Below are 18,877 nucleotides of genomic sequence, written 5' to 3' on the forward strand. Positions count from 1 at the left end.
TCTGAGTTCATGTGTGTGTTTTTCTTGTACACTACCGTTCAAAAGTTTGGGGTTGCTAAGAATTTTTAATATTTAAAAAAAAAACTCACCAAAGCTGCATTTATATGAACAAAAAAAAAACATTTTAATATTGTGAAATAATGTTAATTTTACATAATATAATTTATTCCTGTAATAGAATAAATTCAATGTTAAAAATTGTTGTTGTGCTTAATATTTTCGTGGAAACTGATCATTCTTTCTTTTATGAATAGAAAGTCTATATTTTGTAACATTATAAATGTTTTTAGAGACACTTTTGATTAATGTGTCCTTGCTAAATAAAAGTATTAATTTTAAAAACCTTGCCGGGTAAGTAGTTTTTGCTACGTGTGCGATAAAACAGCCTAAAACATTCCACATACTTGCATTACTGGTTATTGTTCATTTACTCCTCTTTGCAAACTACGTCGTTCCCAATTAGCGATGTTCTTCCCTAATCCACTACAGTAGATGCGTGTCGCAGAAGCCTAACATTCCCAAACCCATGTGCGGATGTTGACGATCTGGGCTGCTCTGTGACTCCACAGCCAAGGACTCAGTCTGATGTGGTTTTCTGATATCGCATAGGGCCCATATGCAGGTGCTCCTCTCTGCTCAGGTCTGATCTTGGAGATACCAGCTTTCAGGAATGAGTCAGGGACTGTGTTTTTTCTGCCTGTCTGTCTGTACAAGAGCACCTTCTATCATTTTGACGTTTTAAAACTCAACTCTTTCAGGGATCCGTCTGGGGAGACTTCACAGAAATGCTTACAACATCGCCCACAGTTCAGCAGTATCAATGGGGAAATCTTGTGACCTTGGCCGGGTTTGTTTATTTGGATATGTGATGACTGGACCTTCTCTCCTGACCACTCTGGGTTTTCCAGAAGGCCTTTCGATAGTTACACTCTGAAAGGGCTCTTTGCGGGTTGTCGGCTCTAATGCTGTAAGCAGTCCAGGAGATATAGAACAGCCCGCATTCCTGCAGCCCACATGAAAAACGTGTGTGTGTGTGTGTGTGTGTGTGTGTGTGCTCTGTATAACCCAAACATACCTGTGAGTGATGTTGAGGGTCTTCACATGCAAGCAAAGTGGGGTGGGTTCAAGTTCAGATGCTGCACAACTTAATTATTTTACATTTACACCTTAAGATAAAGTCACAGTATTGATTTCTGAGGCTGGATTATGTTGATAATATTAGCCGTGGGCGTTGTCAATCATTCACAGCAGTCTTATTTGCTTTATTAAAGAATTTCATCTTTTTTTTTTTATTAATTGAAAAGTAAAAATTCGTAATAATGCACCGTATCACCTGCTGAATGAATTTAAAAAATGTGCAAAATTAATAGTCCTGTCCACAAAATTGCATCACATAAACATGATTGGTGAGAATAGTTTGGCCAAAATGTGAATTATGTCTTTCGAAAACATATTTTTGTAGAACTAAAAAGGAGTTATTTATGTCCTGCTGTTTTCCATACATTGAAGTGAATGAGTGATATGGCTGTCAAGCTAGATTTTCAAGGTTTTAGTCAAACTTATTGTTATATTCAGAATATTTAGATATCAATTTATTTTAGGTTCTTGACAGCCCATTCCCGTCTACTTTTATTGTGTGAAAGCAGCTCTAAACTATCATAATACAGATGGGAATATATAATGGCTGAATTCAAATTTGTTGGGTGAACTGTCCCTTTAAGTTCCATCCTTCCGCAGGAAGATATAGTCCCTGGTTGGCAGTCGGTCTCTATGGATGCTGCGCAGTGATATTGTAGCTAGGTGAACAGGTGTTTCGCGTCATAGCCGTTTTTTACACTGAAAAAAGGTTTGTCCTTAAAATGTGATTCACGTTTTATTCAAGTTAAAAATGAAATTAAATATAACGGAATCAAGTAGGTTAAACCTATTTAGGTGAGGTAGATATAGCTACGTATGGTAATATCCACACTTAACTGTATAATCGCAGCTATATTGGCCAATCCGCTTCCAGGACCGAAAGTAACCGTTTTTTTTTTTACCGTCATCCTGTCAGATCAGTCTGTTTATAAAAAAATTATTATTTGGAAAAGTGTGTCTCCTTTAAAAAAAATAGTGATATGGGTGTCAAGCAAAATTTTCAAGGGTTTAAAAAAAAAAAAACTGTTATACATTTTAGTTTTAGTCAAACTTATTGTTATATTCAGAAGATTTAGATATCAATTTATTTTAGGTGCTTGACAGCCCATTCCCGTCTACTTTTATTGTGTGAAAGCAGCTCTAAACTATCATAATACAGATGGGAATATATAATGGCTGAATTCAAATTTGTTGGGTGAACTGTCCCTTTAAGTTCCATCCTTCCGCAGGAAGATATAGTCCCTGGTTGGCAGTCGGTCTCTATGGATGCTGCGCAGTGATATTGTAGCTAGGTGAACAGGTGTTTAGCGTCATAGCCGTTTTTTACACTGAAAAAAAGGTTTGTCCTTAAAATGTGATTCACGTTTTATTTAAGTTAAAAATAGTATTAAATATAACGGAATCAAGTAGGTTAAACATATTTAGGTGAGGTAGATATAGCTACGTAAGGTAATATCCACACTTAACTGTATAATCGCAGCAATATTGGCCAATCCGCTTCCAGGACCGAAAGTAACCGTTTTTTTTTTTACTGTCATCCTGTCAGATCAGTCTGTTTATAAAAAATGAATTATTTGGAAAAGTGTGTCTCCTTTAAAAAAAGAAACCAAAATACCCTGTCAGAGAGAGAGACAAACACTCAAAAATAGACAGTGGCACAGTGGTTAATAATTGTCTACCTCACGATGCGCGAGCATTACACCTGTGCTGGTTTGCGCGCGAGCAAAGTCTGCGCGTCAAGAGAGGTGAAAAAAAAAGAAAAGTTCACCACGAGCGCGACGGTGACGCGCACCGAGAGTTGCGGAGCGTGTGAGTCCTGAAGGGCAAATAAGAGACTGGGGGAAAAAAACGACCTTAACCATATCAAGGTGCATTTCTCTCATATTTCACATAGGCGCATGTGCATTGCATTGCGCGTGTTGACAGTGTAGATAGTGTGTGTGTCGAACATTTAAATTATAAGATCTTGTGTGTCTGACAAGCAAAACGTCATCATAGGTTTTGGTGGGCATGATTTCACTGGTGACCTACAGTAGCACGAGATGCGCCACACAAAGCAAAGGGTCTGAAATACCAGACGGGAGACACACAGACCTTCAAGAGGCTCATAACATCGATTCACAAGGATATATTTATTTGTTACCGGATATATATTTCTCTGGACCATAAGGACACACTCTACTTCCACCGGGAATTCTGCTGCGAGGGAGCCGGTGTAAATGAAATTTGCCGGAATGCATAGAAAACTCTCCTGTAAAATAGCATTTAACCCACTGGGATTATAATAGCTAGTTATTTATAATAAACACGGCCATCTGAGCATCTCAAAAGCCTGCTACTCAATGAGCCCGTCTCTTTCATTTGCTTTAAAACTTAAAAAAAAGCTTGTTTTTTTCCTTTATTTTCTTGTCAAACCATGACAGGAATGACAATCGCCCTGTTTTTTGAGAATCTACTGAGTAAATTGTCCCTGTTCGGATTAAAGGTGTTGGATTCGGATGTGAAAGTGGAATATAATCATTCATAGAGAATTAGCAAGACTGGACGTTGGACCTCTTGTTATATTATTTACACAACTACTTCTGACTTTTTCTTGGTGAACTCAAACAATGGGGATCAACCTGAGAGTTATTCTGGGAATGTTTCAGTTCGTCTCGCTTACCAGAATCCCCACGCAATGTGCCAAGACACCGGTAAGAACATTAATATTATAATGATATTTTTATTAATATTGGACTGTAGCATTAGCCTACAGTGCTCCTTATTATTTCAATTAGACACTGTAATGTGCTCTTTAATTAATCTTTAAACTGAAATTGATTCTTTTAACTACTGGTGTGTCTGTGTTTTATCACACACTTGATAAGTATCTTTTATTATGGCAGATTCTGCACCATTAAAATGCACTTTATATAGAGCTGAGTTAATGCACAACATTTTATATGTTGAAATAACCTGACGGTCATTGACGTTTTGGCTGGATGGGAAAGGTGCTGTTTTTAAAGATTTGTGCTGTGATAAAACCCACACCTTTTATTAGTGTTTGTTCGTGTGTTTATTGTTTTCTGAGAGCGTGTTAAAGAGCACATAATGGGGGCGTGGCCTATATGATAATTAATACAATGTGGTGATGATAATAAAACAATAGCCTTTTATATATTATGTTTTAAATGGTTTAATATAAATACATAATGTAATGTGTTTATAATATAGGCCAAAAAAGTCCCCTTCTCAATTTTTAGCAGTTTCTAATATATAGCTAGTCGTAATGGGTGTTTAATAATGTTTTACTGCGTATTTAATTAGTTTTTTTTTTGGTTGGGTCTTCGAAGGATAGACAGTGACGCACTTCCTTTCTTATCTTTATCTTCACTTAAACAAGCTTTTGTCAACATTACAGCCCTCAGGCCAGTATATCACACCTATTGTTGTGCTTTGCGAGTTGTGGCATATGAGCAGGATGGCGGAATGCAACCAATTTGCGAATCTGCGTTATATTCGCAAGCGTAGCGGTGTGTGTGTGTGTGTGGTCGGTGTACGTGTGACCACAGCTCTGCTTTATGGATGCATATCATAAGTCTTCATAATGATGCAGCTCCACTCATCGTTTGTCCTGTTGTGTTTAGCCGAAACTTCGTTTATTTATTTTAGACTGCAGTTTGGCTCTGGTATATTTAATTTGATGGTGCTGAAGATGCCGTGAAATGTAAACCTCCAGAATGTTGCATTGCATTGCATTGCATGCTGCCAGTCTTGGCGAAAGTGCACCTCAAATGCATAAGGAATGGCACGATTTCCTAAAGTCTAACCCCGTGACCTTTAGGTGTCTCCCTGTCACGTGCACAGTGATGATGAAGTTGCCAGGTGGGCAATGTGGTGCAGTCCAGAAGTCTAAATACTTGTATATATTTGTATTTAAAATAATATTATCAACATAACAATGTTAGAGGAAATTGAACAATGTACATTGTATTTGGTTGGTCTTCCAATCACGTCAAATTACTTTTGGTAACATTTTATTTTACAGCGTCCTTGTTACATATGTTAAATATACTTGTAAGTACATTTACTTGTAAGCATATACACTCAAAAAAAAAGGCTCGTAATCATATACTCAAAAAAAAAAAAAAAGGTTCTATATGGCACCAAAAATGGTTCTTGGCTTGTAATCATAGGGGAACCTTTTTTAGTGCTATATAGCACCAATTTTGGTGCTTCAGTGGTTCTTCACCGGTTCTTCAGAGGTTCTTCACCGGTTCTTTGACTAAGGTGCTATATAGCACATCTGAAGAACTGCTGAAGCACCAAAATTGGTGCTATATAGCACTAAAAAAGATTCCCCAATGATTACGAGCCTTTTTTTTAGAGTATAAGGGAACCTTTTTTAGTGCTATATAGCACCAATTTTGGTGCTTCCGTGGTTCTTCAGAGGTACTATATAGCACCTTAGTCAAAGAACCGGTGAAGCACCACTGAAGCACCAAAATTGGTGCTATATAGCACTAAAAAAGGTTCCCCTATGATTACGAGCCTTTTTTTAGAGTGTAGGGGAACCTTTTTTAGTGCTATATAGCACCAATTTTGGTGCTTTAGTGGTTCTTCAGCGGTTCTTCAGAGGTACTATATAGCACCTTAGTCAAAGAACCGCTGAAGAACCACTAAAGCACCAAAATTGGTGCTATATAGCACTAAAAAAGATTCCCCAATGATTACGAGCCTTTTTTTTAGAGTGTAAGGGAACCTTTTTTAGTGCTATATAGCACCAATTTTGGTGCTTCCGTGGTTCTTCAGAGGTACTATATAGCACCTTAGTCAAAGAACCGGTGAAGCACCACTGAAGCACCAAAATTGGTGCTATATAGCACTAAAAAAGGTTCCCCTATGATTACGAGCCTTTTTTTTAGAGTGTAGGGGAACCTTTTTTAGTGCTATATAGCACCAATTTTGGTGCTTTAGTGGTTCTTCCGTGGTTCTTCAGAGGTACTATATAGCACCTTAGTCAAAGAACCGCTGAAGAACCACTAAAGCACCAAAATTGGTGCTATATAGCACTAAAAAAGGTTCCCCTATGATTACGAGCCAAGAACCATTTTTGGTGCCATATAGAACCTTTCTTTTTGTTTAGAGTGTAGTAGGTGGAGTTAATTATTTTGACTTAATACTTAAATATATAATTACACTGTAACACCTTAAAATAAAGTGCAACCTTCGTTTTTATGGAATATCGCAGTATTTATTATAAATTATTTATCCGTGCACATTATTATTTTGTAAAAATGTCGGTGCACTCGTAATCTTTAATCAAAATAACTTCCCAGCATCATCTCTTCTCTGATGGCGCAAGTAAAACAGCAAAGACAGAATGACGTTTTTGGAAGACTATGGGATGTTTGATTCAGAGTGGTTCAGCAGAGTTGTGTGGAGTGATGAAAGAGCGGTGTCTTCAAAATCCTGCTGAGAAATATAATAATAAATGCATCTCTACCACAGGGAAGCATGGAGGAAGAGCTGTCTCAATCAGCCCCCTAGTTCAGTAGTCAGGGCACTGATCAGGGAGTCAGCCTATTGTCCCGATCAGTGCCCTGACTACTGAACTAGGGGGCTGATTGAGACGCACCCATAGTTTGCCGCTGGTATTGGTGAGCTACTTCACTGTCAAAAGTCATTTAATGCTTTGGATTGCAGGAGAATTTTTCAACAAGACAATGTGCCTCGAGAACAAGTGTGTCAGGCTCATGTTTTGGCCTGGTCAGAGTCCAAATTTGAACCATGTAGTGAATATTTGTTCTCACGTTAAACTCAAATGAACTTGGAGACATTTTTCAACTACTCATGAACCGCTTGAAGCCATCAACATTGAGTAGAACAACACTGACTCTTCTTTCTGTAAGAAGCTGTCTGTGAGTCAACCCACACGGCTTAACTTTATCTACAGTATTTGTGCAATTCTTGCTAATTTCCTGATCAGTAATATGTGATTTAAAATGGTTAAGATCATGGGCGTCGGAACCATTGTATGTGGGTGGGACAAGACCCACCCACTTTTTACGATCAATGATATTGGACCTACTCACTTTTATCGTCTCTAATTCAGCACATGTCTGTTTACCTACCCCTAACCGATAAAGGCTTATTATTAAACACGTTAGACACTTTATTTCCACTTTTCTAATATTTCCTTCATTTTTATTGAAAATAAATGCCTTTCCAATCTGATATGTGATGGGAAAAGGGTACTCCCTTTGATACTGAGTGAGTTCGGCAAAAGGCGGATTTCGAACCTCGGTTCAATTTGCGTCAAAACGTAATGCCATGCGTCTTACCCCTACACTATTGCCATTCTCAATGATATGGTGATTTCCCTAATTTTGTCTTTCCTAATCAGACGTTTAGCAAACAAGACGGTATATTTGTACTTAATGTAAATGGCATTTACTCAAGTAACATTCTTCTGAGAGGACCCACCCACATTTTTTTGGCTTCCGACGCCCATGGTTAAAGGGACAGTTCACCCAAAAACGAAATGTTTATGTTTATCTGCTTACCCCCAGGGCATCCAAGATGTAGGTGTGTTTGTTTCTTCAGTAGAACACAAATGAAGATTTTTAACTCCAACCGTTGCAGTGTGATAGTCGTATAATACAATTTATGATATTAATGATATTTTAGAGTATGAGAGTAAAAACACACAGACATACGAATCCTTATTAAACCATGCGGCTCGTGGCGACACATTGATGTCTTAAGACACAAAACGATCGGTTTCTGCAAGAAACCCAACAGTATTTATGTTATTTTTTTACCTCTTCTCAGACGAATGTCATCTAGTTTTCCCAGCACCATAACTTCCGGCGAAGATATATATACATAGATGCCTCATTCGACCGATCCGCGCAGGCACTAATGAGGAATCTATGTATATATCTATGATCGCACCGGTATTTTGCATGTATTTTGACGCCGGAAGTGATGGCGCAGGGACGGCTGATGCAGAGCCATAGAAAAAAATTATTTAAAAAAAAAAACAGGATATTTTTCTTTCACAAATGCATCGATTCGCTTCAGAAGGCCTTTATTAACACCCTAGAGCCTCGTGGAGCACGTTATTAGATGGACAGATGGATTTTTTATGGACTTCAAAAACAGAGCAACTATTACTACCATTATAATGCTTGGATTAGCCAGAACATTTTTAATATAACTCAGATTATATTCGTCTGAAAGAAGAATGTCATATACACCTCGGATGACTAGGGCATCATGGGCTAATTTTCATTTTTGGGTGAACTATCCCTTTAAGATCATTAAAAGACCACTATATATTTAGCCATTTTTGGCTTGGCCCATTTTTGCCCAGGAAGTGTGCATGTTGTCTTGTTCAAGAATCTGTATCCTTTGAAAGACTATCGCAACTTCCGTGTCATGCCGACAGATGATCATGTTCTCTTGCAAGATTTGAGAAGTTCCAAAGAGCATGCAAAACTTTTTGTAGAAAGGTTTGGTTATCTTTGACCTAGAAATAGTCCACAATTGTAAATATTTTACATCATAACTTTTATCTTGTTTTAACGCATGAACATCCTAAAACGTTTAGTTCACTTACAACTTTAAAAATGTGATCTCAGACTTTTGGATCCGCCATATAGCAGTGCCTGATACCCGCTGTTCAGTTTGAAAACCTCATTTCATAATGCTCGAATCCATTCACAGATGCCAGACTGACCCACGGGCCGCAGGTGGAGGGGGATTGTGGGAGAGCGGGGCAGCTGAGCTGATGATTGGTGCTCAAACTCAAGGGCTTTTAGAAAGAGAGGGCTGACGCAGCCAAATCCAGCCAACTGCTGCAAAAAAAACCTGGCAGCACTGAGATTTTTAGTGTGTGTGCATTTCAGGGAGAGAAAGTGAATGTTAATATGTGTGCGAAAGTGTGTGTGTGTGCCAGTCATTGAGCTGGCTGCTGTATTTCACAATGGCACCAAGGCAGGAGGTAGATGAGGAATTGACTGACTCAATCTTCACACAGAATCTGCAGACGCCTCCCTACACGTAACTAAACCTCCATGTCGTGCAATGATCTGCTACGTCTTCTGATAAATATTGTTTCAATACATTTAACCTTTATTATTGCTTTGATGCCATCGTGCACGGAAACACTCATTCTCACAGCGTGTGTGTGAGTCTGTGAGTGTATGACTGAATGTGCTGGATTATATCAGTGTGAGATCACCTATAATGCGATTGTCACACATGCTCAGAAAACTAACCACACAGAAAGTAGTCAGGCATGGTGCAGGGAAGCCATGTATGCGTGTGTTGTTTGCGCTGTAGTGCAAAGTCTGCTCCCTCCCTCAGCGGTGACCTTGTTCCAGTGCACGGACCCCACTATATGAGGGGCATGTTTGTGTGAATGTGTGCTAACATCCACCTTTATGCTGCTATGGCACAAATAAACACTAGAAAAGCATTAAAGAATCATTCATGTTTTCAGCATATGTTCTTCATAGCACCATATATGCGCTTTTGTTATTGTCCTTGCTGTATGTTGTGTCTGACGCCTTGTCTGTGTCCTTTCCTCTAGTCAGACCACTGGATGCCAACAGAGAGCCACAGATCTGGAGAAGGTATTGAGCCTTGCTTTCTTTTCTACTCGTATTCTCATAGGTGCATGTGTGAGGCTATATAATAAAATGGTTCATTTTGGTCCTCAATGCTCATGGCAAATTGCCTCTTTGCTAGCTTCTGTTTCATTACATAGCACACATAAAGGCAAACCACACAAGTTTGGGTTCAGAAATATATAATTTTTGTAACGTTTTTTTTAAATATACTTAGAATAAATGCTGTTCTTTTGAACTTTATTCATCAAGAATCCTCACACAATGTATCATGGTTTCCACAAGAATTTTAAGCCGTTTTCAACATTGATAATAATTAGAAATGTTTATTGAGTAGCACATCAGCAGATCATGTGACACTGAGTGATGGCTGCTGGAAATTCAACTTGCCGTTCACAGGAATTAAGTACTTTTTTAAATAGAAAACAGTTTTTAATAAAATGATTGTTCTTATCTTAACCTCTTAAGCTCTGGGACCATTTTTGGGATTTCCGTCTGGATTTGTCCTAACCATATTGAAAAGTTTCCCATACCCACATACAATGGTCTCTAAATACACAATTTTGGTGTCATTTTACAGGAAACCATTTGAAGTTTCATAATCCACTGTTAAAAGTGATAAACATGTAAGTAAATGTTGTCTGAGCTGTAATAAGAGATTGCACTTTCAAAAATTTAATTATAACCAAAAAATCAAAAATGCCTATTTTGTTTGTCTGTTTTTCTTATATTTTATATGTTTATTAGATCACACACAACATAGACTATAATATTTATCACTTTCAGAAGTGTTTTAAGTAATTGCAGGGTTTTCTGTAAAAAAGTGGTTCCTCTATGATTACGACGAAGAACCATTTTTGAAGCAATATAGAACCTTTTAGATTAATTTGAATAAATCTTGCATACATGATCCAGACAAAAATTATTTTTCCAGTTTTTCCTGGGATCTAGTGGGAACAGCCCAAACTGTCTGCAGGGTGCTAGAGCTCACAGGGCCTGAGTTTCAAAACTGGATTTATAACCAAAAAATCAAAAAGTGTCTCTTTTGGGGGGGGGGGGGGGGGTTATTATAGCTCAGACAACATTTACTTACATGTTTATCACTTTTAGCAGTGGTTTATGAAACTTCAAAGGGTTTCCTGTAAAATGATGCCAACATTTTGTATTTAGAGATCATTGTATGTGGGTATGGGAAGCTTTTCAATTTGGGTAGGCCAAATCCAGACGGAAATGGTACCAGAGTAATTTAGCGAAAAAAAAGTTACTTTGTGTAAAACAAATGCCAAAGTGATGCATATCTCCAGAAAGAAGAGACTCTAAGCTTTCAAATGGTACCACATATGAGGTCAGAGCTCCTCCACAGACATTTACAATTGAAAGTATATACATGATGATGATATACATGCAGAGTTTAAGTGGTTAAAGACCCCAAACGTTTGAACAGTAGTGTATTAAATTTGATTGCAGGGGCTATTTATTTTTGTGAAAGTGTATTGGTTTCAGATCATTGTATTGGTTTCTTTAAAGTACCAGCACATTGGTGCTTAATATTCAGAGGAATGTTCTGTGTTAAAGGGATAGTTCATTTTAAAATGAAAATTAGCCCATGATTTACTCACCCTCAAGCCATCCTAGGTGTATATGACTTTCTTCTTTCAGAAGAACACAATCAAAGTTATATAAAAAAATATCCTGGTGCTTCCAAGCTTTATAATGGCAGCCCCAAATTTTAAGCCCAAAAAAGTGTATCCATCCATTATAAAAGTAATCCACACAGCTCTGGGGGGTTAATAAAGGCCTTCTGAAGTGAATTGAAGAAAGTTCAATGCCTCATGCAGTTCAAAACGTCATCAATCCGCCATCATCCGTCATCATCGTCGCGTCATTTACGTTTTTTCCGCTAGTTGAATACGGAAGCCGGTCCGCCGCTTTATAACATGGTAAATATGGATATTTTTCTTACAAAACCCCATTGATTCACTTCAGATGGCCTTTATTAACCCCTTGGTGCACTTTTTTGGTCTACAATTTTGGGCTGCCATTCACTGCCATTATATAATGCTTGGATTAGCCAGGACTCCAAGTGCATTCGTCTGAAAGAAGAAAAACATATACACCTAGGATGGCTTGAGGGTGAGTAAATCATGGGCTAATTTTTATTTTAAAGTGAACTATCCCTTTACCCCAGTACATTCCTCTGAATATTAAGCAGGTACTTTAAAGAAACCAATACACTGATCATTTTTGGGTGAACTATCCCTTTAAATACAAATTATGCTCTATAAATGGCCTCTTTGACATGCTGTCAGTTACCACAGGGAATCATTTAAATGCAGTTTATAAAAGCAAGGAAATCTCTTTCACTTACGATGCACTTAAATTGATATGCTCTTTGCACTGGCTGCCAGTCTGTTATTATAGAATTTAGTTAAAAATTGTACTGTTTGTTTCAAAGGCTCCTGAATATCTCTGATCTTTTTAATCCAAATACATCCGCCAGATCTCAGAGGTCTTCGGAGCAAAGAGTGTTGATGGTCCCGAGATCCAGATGAAAGTTGAGGGGTGACTGTGCCTTTTCTGTAGTTGGGCCGAAACTGTAGAATAGTCTTCTGGTTTCCCTCAGATTAGTCTCTTCAGAATTTGAATTGAAATTTTTTTACCCAGGTTTATAACTGTCCCTAGAGTATAAGGATCCATCACTTCTCAGTGTTTTTGATACTCTCCTCCTCATTGCATTGCAGTCTAAATTATTATATAAATTTGTGTCTTTTTAGCATGGTTTTGTACAGCACAGTGGTCAACTACTGTTGTTTTTATTGTGTTTTATAAATACATTTTGATTTGAAGTTGATGGTGCAAGGCCCGTAAGACCTTCGTTCATCTTCAGAACACAAATTAAGATTAAGATAGGGAAAGTACACCCACAAGGCTTATATGTGTACATATGGGACTAGTGTGAGAGAATCACTTACAAACATTGTGCACAGTATCCAATATTTCAACTTTTGTCTTGGACATATAATCAAGGATACCAGGAAGGTGTTGTTTACACTGAGAAACATCAACCAACAGGATTTCTGTTCATAACACGTCTACATAGAAACGGATATTGCGTCAATAATTTAGGTTCTTGCATCAATATTTATGTGTATATATATATAATGTATAATATATTCATGTGCACATATACAGTCATTTTCAATTAAAGATGAAGCAGGCTGTCTAAATAATAACCTTCCAGAATGCATTAATGTAAACACAGTTTTGTGTCACAGATGCTGGGCTGTTCCATTAAGGTTGACGTGTTTTCTTTCTCTGTATCTTTCATTTATTCTCTTTCTCTCAGTGGTGAGGTGGTTGGATGTGTATCAGAGAAGCGGATGTCATCCCAGAGAGACGCTGGTGGAAGTTTGGCGGGAGTTTCCGTGGGAGACGCATCACCTCTTCCTGCCGTCGTGTGTAACGCTGCACCGCTGCGGAGGCTGCTGCTCCGATGAGGCGCTCGAGTGTGTGCCATCACAAACACACACACTTGTAATGGAGGTAAACACACACACACATATACCTACCACTGGTGCAGTTTATCACATTAACTGTGGACGCATTCAGCAGATGTCACAATACTTTATATCTTCATTTTTGAATAGTATATCTAGTATTTTAACATTTATAATCCAACAAACTTCATTTTGTGAAATGTTTGGCTTGTTAAGTGTGCTTGAGATGTATATCTGTAAAAATTAATGTGTGTTGTTTTGATATTTTAAGGCAGTGGCATTCAAATATTCCTTAATGTGGCTGAATAGTCAGAATACTTTAGAGGGCTCTCTGTATATCAGTAGCTACACACACACACATATGTCCACACATAATGTTCAAAAGTTTGGGGTCAGTAAGATTTTTTTTTTTTTAAGTCTCTTATGCACAACAAGGCAGCGTTTATTTGATACAGTAATACAGTGAAAACAGTAATGCTGTGAAATATTACAATTTAAAATATCTTTTCTATTTTAATATATTTTAAAATGTAATTTATTCCTGTGATGCAAAGCTGAATTTTCAGCATGTCACATGATCCTTCAGAAATCATTCTAATATGATGATTTTACTCAAGAAATATGTCTTATTTGTACCAATTATGAATACAGTTGTGCTGTTTTTTTTTTTCAAAAGTAGTAATTTGTTTTGTTTTTTTATGTTACTGACCCCACACTTCTGAACGGTGTACATGTAACACTATGCAAAATTCTCTTCATTTCTCCCTTCATAGAAACATGAACATGCATGTGCTAACTTACATTCACATGCTTAACATGGCTGAGTTACTCACACACCTACAGACACACATATACACTTATATACAACAGAAATAATAGATTTTTGTGGCAAAGTACCGCCACACATAATCTCAGCGTCAGACGTCACACCCACGGACTGCCCACACTCCGTTCGCTAAGCGTCTGATGCATTTAGCACACAAAACTGGAAACACTTTTGTGAAGGCAAAAGTCTGAATCTGATTGACTGACTTCTACAGGTTTTTTGGAAGCCTAGTATGCGACAATCATTAACAAAGCCGTGTTTTAAAGATCCTTCAATGAATACTTCAGATGAGCAAATAAATGATGGATAAAATTTATTTTGTGAAGTTCACAGCATTGAAACTTCAAAACATCAAGTGTTTTGTTAGAGGCACTTGAATTTAAAGGTCCCATGGCATGAAATTTTCATTTTATGAGGTATTTCAACATTAATATGAGTTCCCCTAGCCTGAATATTGTCCCCAAGTGGATAGATGTTGATCGGTGTAAAACCGAGTTCTGGCTGTATTTCTCTGCCTTTGAGAAAATGACAGGCCAGACGAGCCAATCCTGAAGTCTCCTGGTTTGACGTCCAAGCAGGAACGGTTACCTCCCTTTCCTCCGCCCAGAGAATCTGCCACGCCCATGCAAACGCTCGAGAGATCATTGCTTGTGAACGAGTGAACGCTGGCAGTTTCTCAGTGTTTGGATGTACAAATGAAAACAGAAGTCTTTTTTCAGTTCCTTTTGATCATAAGATCATTGATTTCTTATGTGTAGCAAATTATTTATTATTCGTGCTGCGGCTTCTCTCTCTCCCGACAGAACGGTGTTTTCCATCTTGTGAGTCAGTGTTTTTGTACGTCCTCGTCGTGTCTATCTGTTCTTAAATGTGCATACAGTCGGGAGTTTCTGTTCAACATCGGCAGAGCCACATCTTTAGAGATAAACCTCACGCACGCCGAAGCTCGGCCTCCAACATCCCCGACCCCCAGTACTGCATCTGGCCCACAGCGGAGGCACCAAACGCGGCGTGAGATTAAGCAGAAGGGGGGTAAGCGTGAGGGTATCCGGCTAGGCTAGCCAGCTTTCCCCACAATAAACTGGATTACATTCGATTACTGCTGTTGTGTCTTTGTTTGCGCTGTGTAAGTTACTCAATGCGCGTCACTGACGCTTTTCATATGATTGGAACATATCCAGAAATAATGCTTTAATCAACACTTACTAACTCGTTCATCTCGCTGTAATGGTACATTGCATGTGTTACAAAGCTGGTAGAATAATGATGAAGACGGACTCGGCGTGACTGGGACTCGTGTTTATTCAGAACTCTCAGATACAAACACAATAAACTCGCGCTGACAGACAGCGCTCTCACAACTCAGTAGTTACTATAAATAACTTTGTTAGCAATCGCTCCGTCTCCGTGATGTCCGGTTCGCGAACGAATCATTCTTTTGAATCGGTTCTTTTTAGTGAACCGAACCAGTTCACCAAATCGGACTGAATCGTTCTAAACGGTCCGCGTCTCGAGTCAGCGCTGATCCATAATTAATTTACTAAAGTTACTAACTTTCTGACATGAGTGACAGCCCCTCTGATTAGAAATAAACTAATAACCTGAAGTATATTCTAGTAACTACAACAGTTCACCCTGAACTGAGACATGCTGAGAGAACCGATGAGAAGTGAACTCAGGTCCATCCGTCTCTCTGGCAGCAGCTCGTGCGTTGTAGACCTCGTTAAACCACGCCCCCTTCGCTCATTTAAAATGCAAAGATGTCAGCCAATCACAACAGTGGGCGTTTTTACTGAAGTCTCACAGCAGACACGCCTCTTGAAGCAGGGCATTCAGCCACAGGGCAAACAGCAGTATAGAAAAAATGCCTTTTATTTCTAAATTATGACATTTTATGATGTAAAAATCATACTAACAATATAAGTACACCTCAGGAAACACTATAAAATAATAGAAAAATGCCATGCCATGGGACCTTTAAAAGAGATGTGTTGGCAAAAGTATTATTTTCCAAGATTGGCCAACCCTTCGGACTCCCATGTGATTTTGTGTGTCCTCTCACATCTATAATAGAAGATCAGGAAATATCTGCTGCATATGCAGGCAAACATGAAAGTATCGATAGTCTGTAATAGCATGCTGGTCTGTTATTGTACCCACCCCTTAACATGACGTTAAACAAAACAATACTGTGATTGGTCACTTTACATATTGGTAGCACAGCCCAAGTGCAGTCTTTGGCCAACTGCAGTGGCTATAGAGCCCAGACCGGATGTCATTAGCCAAAGGGCTGGCACACACTACCCCCTGTATAATACAAGATCTAATACCTCACAGCTTTGCCTGAAAGACCCACACACAGAGGACACACAGCATGAGTTAGTCATACATATTCAGTGTGGGTAGATGGAGTCTCTTGTGTAATAGATCATGTTGGATCCTGGTCACGTACTGTATAGAGAGATTTAAGGATAAAAGATTGAGTCATTACTATGCAGAACAGATTGTGTGTGTGTGTGTGTGTACTGACTCCTGCTCTGTTAAACTCCACAGCTCATGAAGACCTCATACATGAAGCATGAACTTGTGCAGCTGCCTTTCATTGAACACAACCAGTGTGAGTGCAGGTGAGATACATACTCACACATACATATTCCAACAGACTGACATACCATAGATTTGTGTTGTTTTTATATAAAGCTAATTATTATAACAGACTAATCTAAACCCTTAGAGCCAGTTGACATGACATGCTCTCATATTCAGAAACATCTCGACATAGCACTAGAATTTGAATGGTTGACATTTTTTTATCTTGATGCACAGCCTTAAAATTGTGGTGCTTGTAGCTTGAATTTTTACAATAATAAAGTATTTAATATGTACAACAAAACTCTGAAAATTATTATTATAAATTAAGTTTTTCAAAACGTAAAATGACATTCGCGCATTGAATAATCTGCCAGAAAGTAGGAAGGCTATACACTACCATTCAAAAGTTTGGTGTATTTGATCAAAATTGACGATTTGAATGTATTTTATTTAAATATATTTTGAAAACTGTGATACGTTTTTCAGGATTCTTTGATGAATATGAAGCTGAAAAGATCAGCATTTATTTGAAATCTTTTGTAATATTTTAAATGTCACTTTTGATCAATTTAATGTGTCCTTGTTGAATAAAAGTATGAATTCCTTTAAAAACTTTTAAAGGTAGTGTATTTGGAGCAAAATGGTTAAAGGTCATAAATATGTGTGTGATAAAAGAACACAGTTTAAGGAGTTTACATGACCTCATTGCCTGGTTTTTAAGCACAATTGGTTGTAAGGGATACTATATACGTATATTTATAAATCATTTTAACTTTTGAAAACCACTCGAAAGGGAGGTTTTGTAACATTTTGCCAACTTATGGGTGGGAATTTTATCCCCAAAGAAAAGCCAAGTAAACCCACCCACACACACCAATCCAAAGCCTATCTGACTTTCAAATCCCCCCCCCCCACACACATGCACTTCCACCCTGTTTGTCACATGGGGAATGACCCCATCTCCCCACGGAGTACTTCCTGAACCCAGTCACAGAAAGTCGTCACCCCTGAAACACTCTTCTGCTGGCACGTAGCCGAGCTGTCAACATCAGCTCTTTATCAGCTCATTGTGAGGTTCTCCTCAAAAGCCCTTTCAGAGGTTGTGGGGTTCGGATTAAGGCCAGGGTTGGAGCCGAGCGTTCGGTAAGAGCATTTACATGCGCTCGCCTCTCTATCCTCTCTTTGTTTGATACTGATCTGCCCCGTACAAATGGAACTCACCACTGTTGACCAACCCTAAGTTACTGAAACTCCCACACAGGCAACCAGCCAACATTATTAACTCTGTTTACCTCGCTCTGCCAATGCTCACGTTATCATGCGATAAAACATTTATCTTATTGATAATGTTTACACTCTGACATGCTAAAACCATTATCTCATGACAAATATATAATTCTGACATGTATATAATCCAAGAACGAGTTTAGAAATCAGCCCATTTGGTGTTACGTTGTCTGTCAGGTTTTCGATATTATCACATTTGTGTTGCTGTCAACGCGCACCAATCAGTGTATTAGCATATCCAGATGTTTTGCTTCACAATTCTTAAATAATAGTATGAATTAATGAATTGCAAAACCTTTTGTTAATTAATCTATTTACTCACCCAGAGGCATAACAACAAAACAAGATGTTCTCACTGCAAGTGCGTAGAGCTTGTCGATTATGTGTGTATCTAGTTTTCTAGCACCACTTGTGCTCAGGGTTGTGCAGGATGAATTGCATGATGAGTTAGCATACAGTTTAATACTTTTTTTATGGGTTACAGGTTTATTAAAAATGAAATGATATTAGCATTAATAATGGTACTTAACCGTTAAATATCCCTGTGCACATGCCATGTGATCTTTCTTTTAATTGAAAATGTAAATGTTATTGTTATTCTGTTTTAACTGTCTGTCTTTTCCCTACAGGCTAAAAGCAAACCTTTATGCAGAGCCAACCAGGTAAATTATATATTTGTGCGTGTGTGTGTGTGTGTGTGTGTGTGTGTGTGTGTGTGTGTGTGTGTGTGTGTGTGTGAGAGAGAGAGAGAGAGAGAGAGAGAGAAAGAGAGAGAGAGAGAGAGAGAGAGAGAGAGAGAGAGAGAGAGAGAGAGAGAGAGAGAGATATAAAGTTCACCAGCAGTGTGAACAGCATTTGCCCTCTCTTTCCTTTGCCCCACTACACACACACACACACACACATTAACTCCATGGAGATGGCTG

At 38.4% G+C, this 18,877-nt stretch overlaps 1 protein-coding gene across 5 annotated transcripts in view; it reads left to right on the plus strand.

The window, feature by feature from the left end:
• The first annotated feature begins 2,912 nt into the window (after positions 1 to 2,912).
• The window catches only part of vegfba (vascular endothelial growth factor Ba), a 32,555-nt gene continuing 16,590 nt past the window's right edge, over positions 2,913 to 18,877 (plus strand). For 4 of the 5 annotated variants that reach the window (XM_079839659.1, XM_079839662.1, XM_079839660.1 and 1 more), the window contains exons 1-5: positions 2,913 to 3,830; positions 9,716 to 9,758; positions 13,099 to 13,295; positions 16,629 to 16,702; positions 18,584 to 18,616. In XM_079839659.1, the coding sequence (XP_079695785.1) occupies positions 3,747 to 3,830; positions 9,716 to 9,758; positions 13,099 to 13,295; positions 16,629 to 16,702; positions 18,584 to 18,616 (431 nt within the window). In that variant the 5' untranslated portion in view covers positions 2,913 to 3,746. Of the gene's footprint in view, positions 3,831 to 9,077; positions 9,184 to 9,715; positions 9,759 to 13,098; positions 13,296 to 16,628; positions 16,703 to 18,583; positions 18,617 to 18,877 lie in introns of those variants that run through there. The other variant, XM_079839663.1, reaches the window with a different exon arrangement.

Source organism: Gobio gobio, assembly GCF_949357685.1.
Source record: "Gobio gobio genome assembly, chromosome: 16".
NCBI classification, from domain to species: domain Eukaryota; kingdom Metazoa; phylum Chordata; class Actinopteri; order Cypriniformes; family Gobionidae; genus Gobio; species Gobio gobio.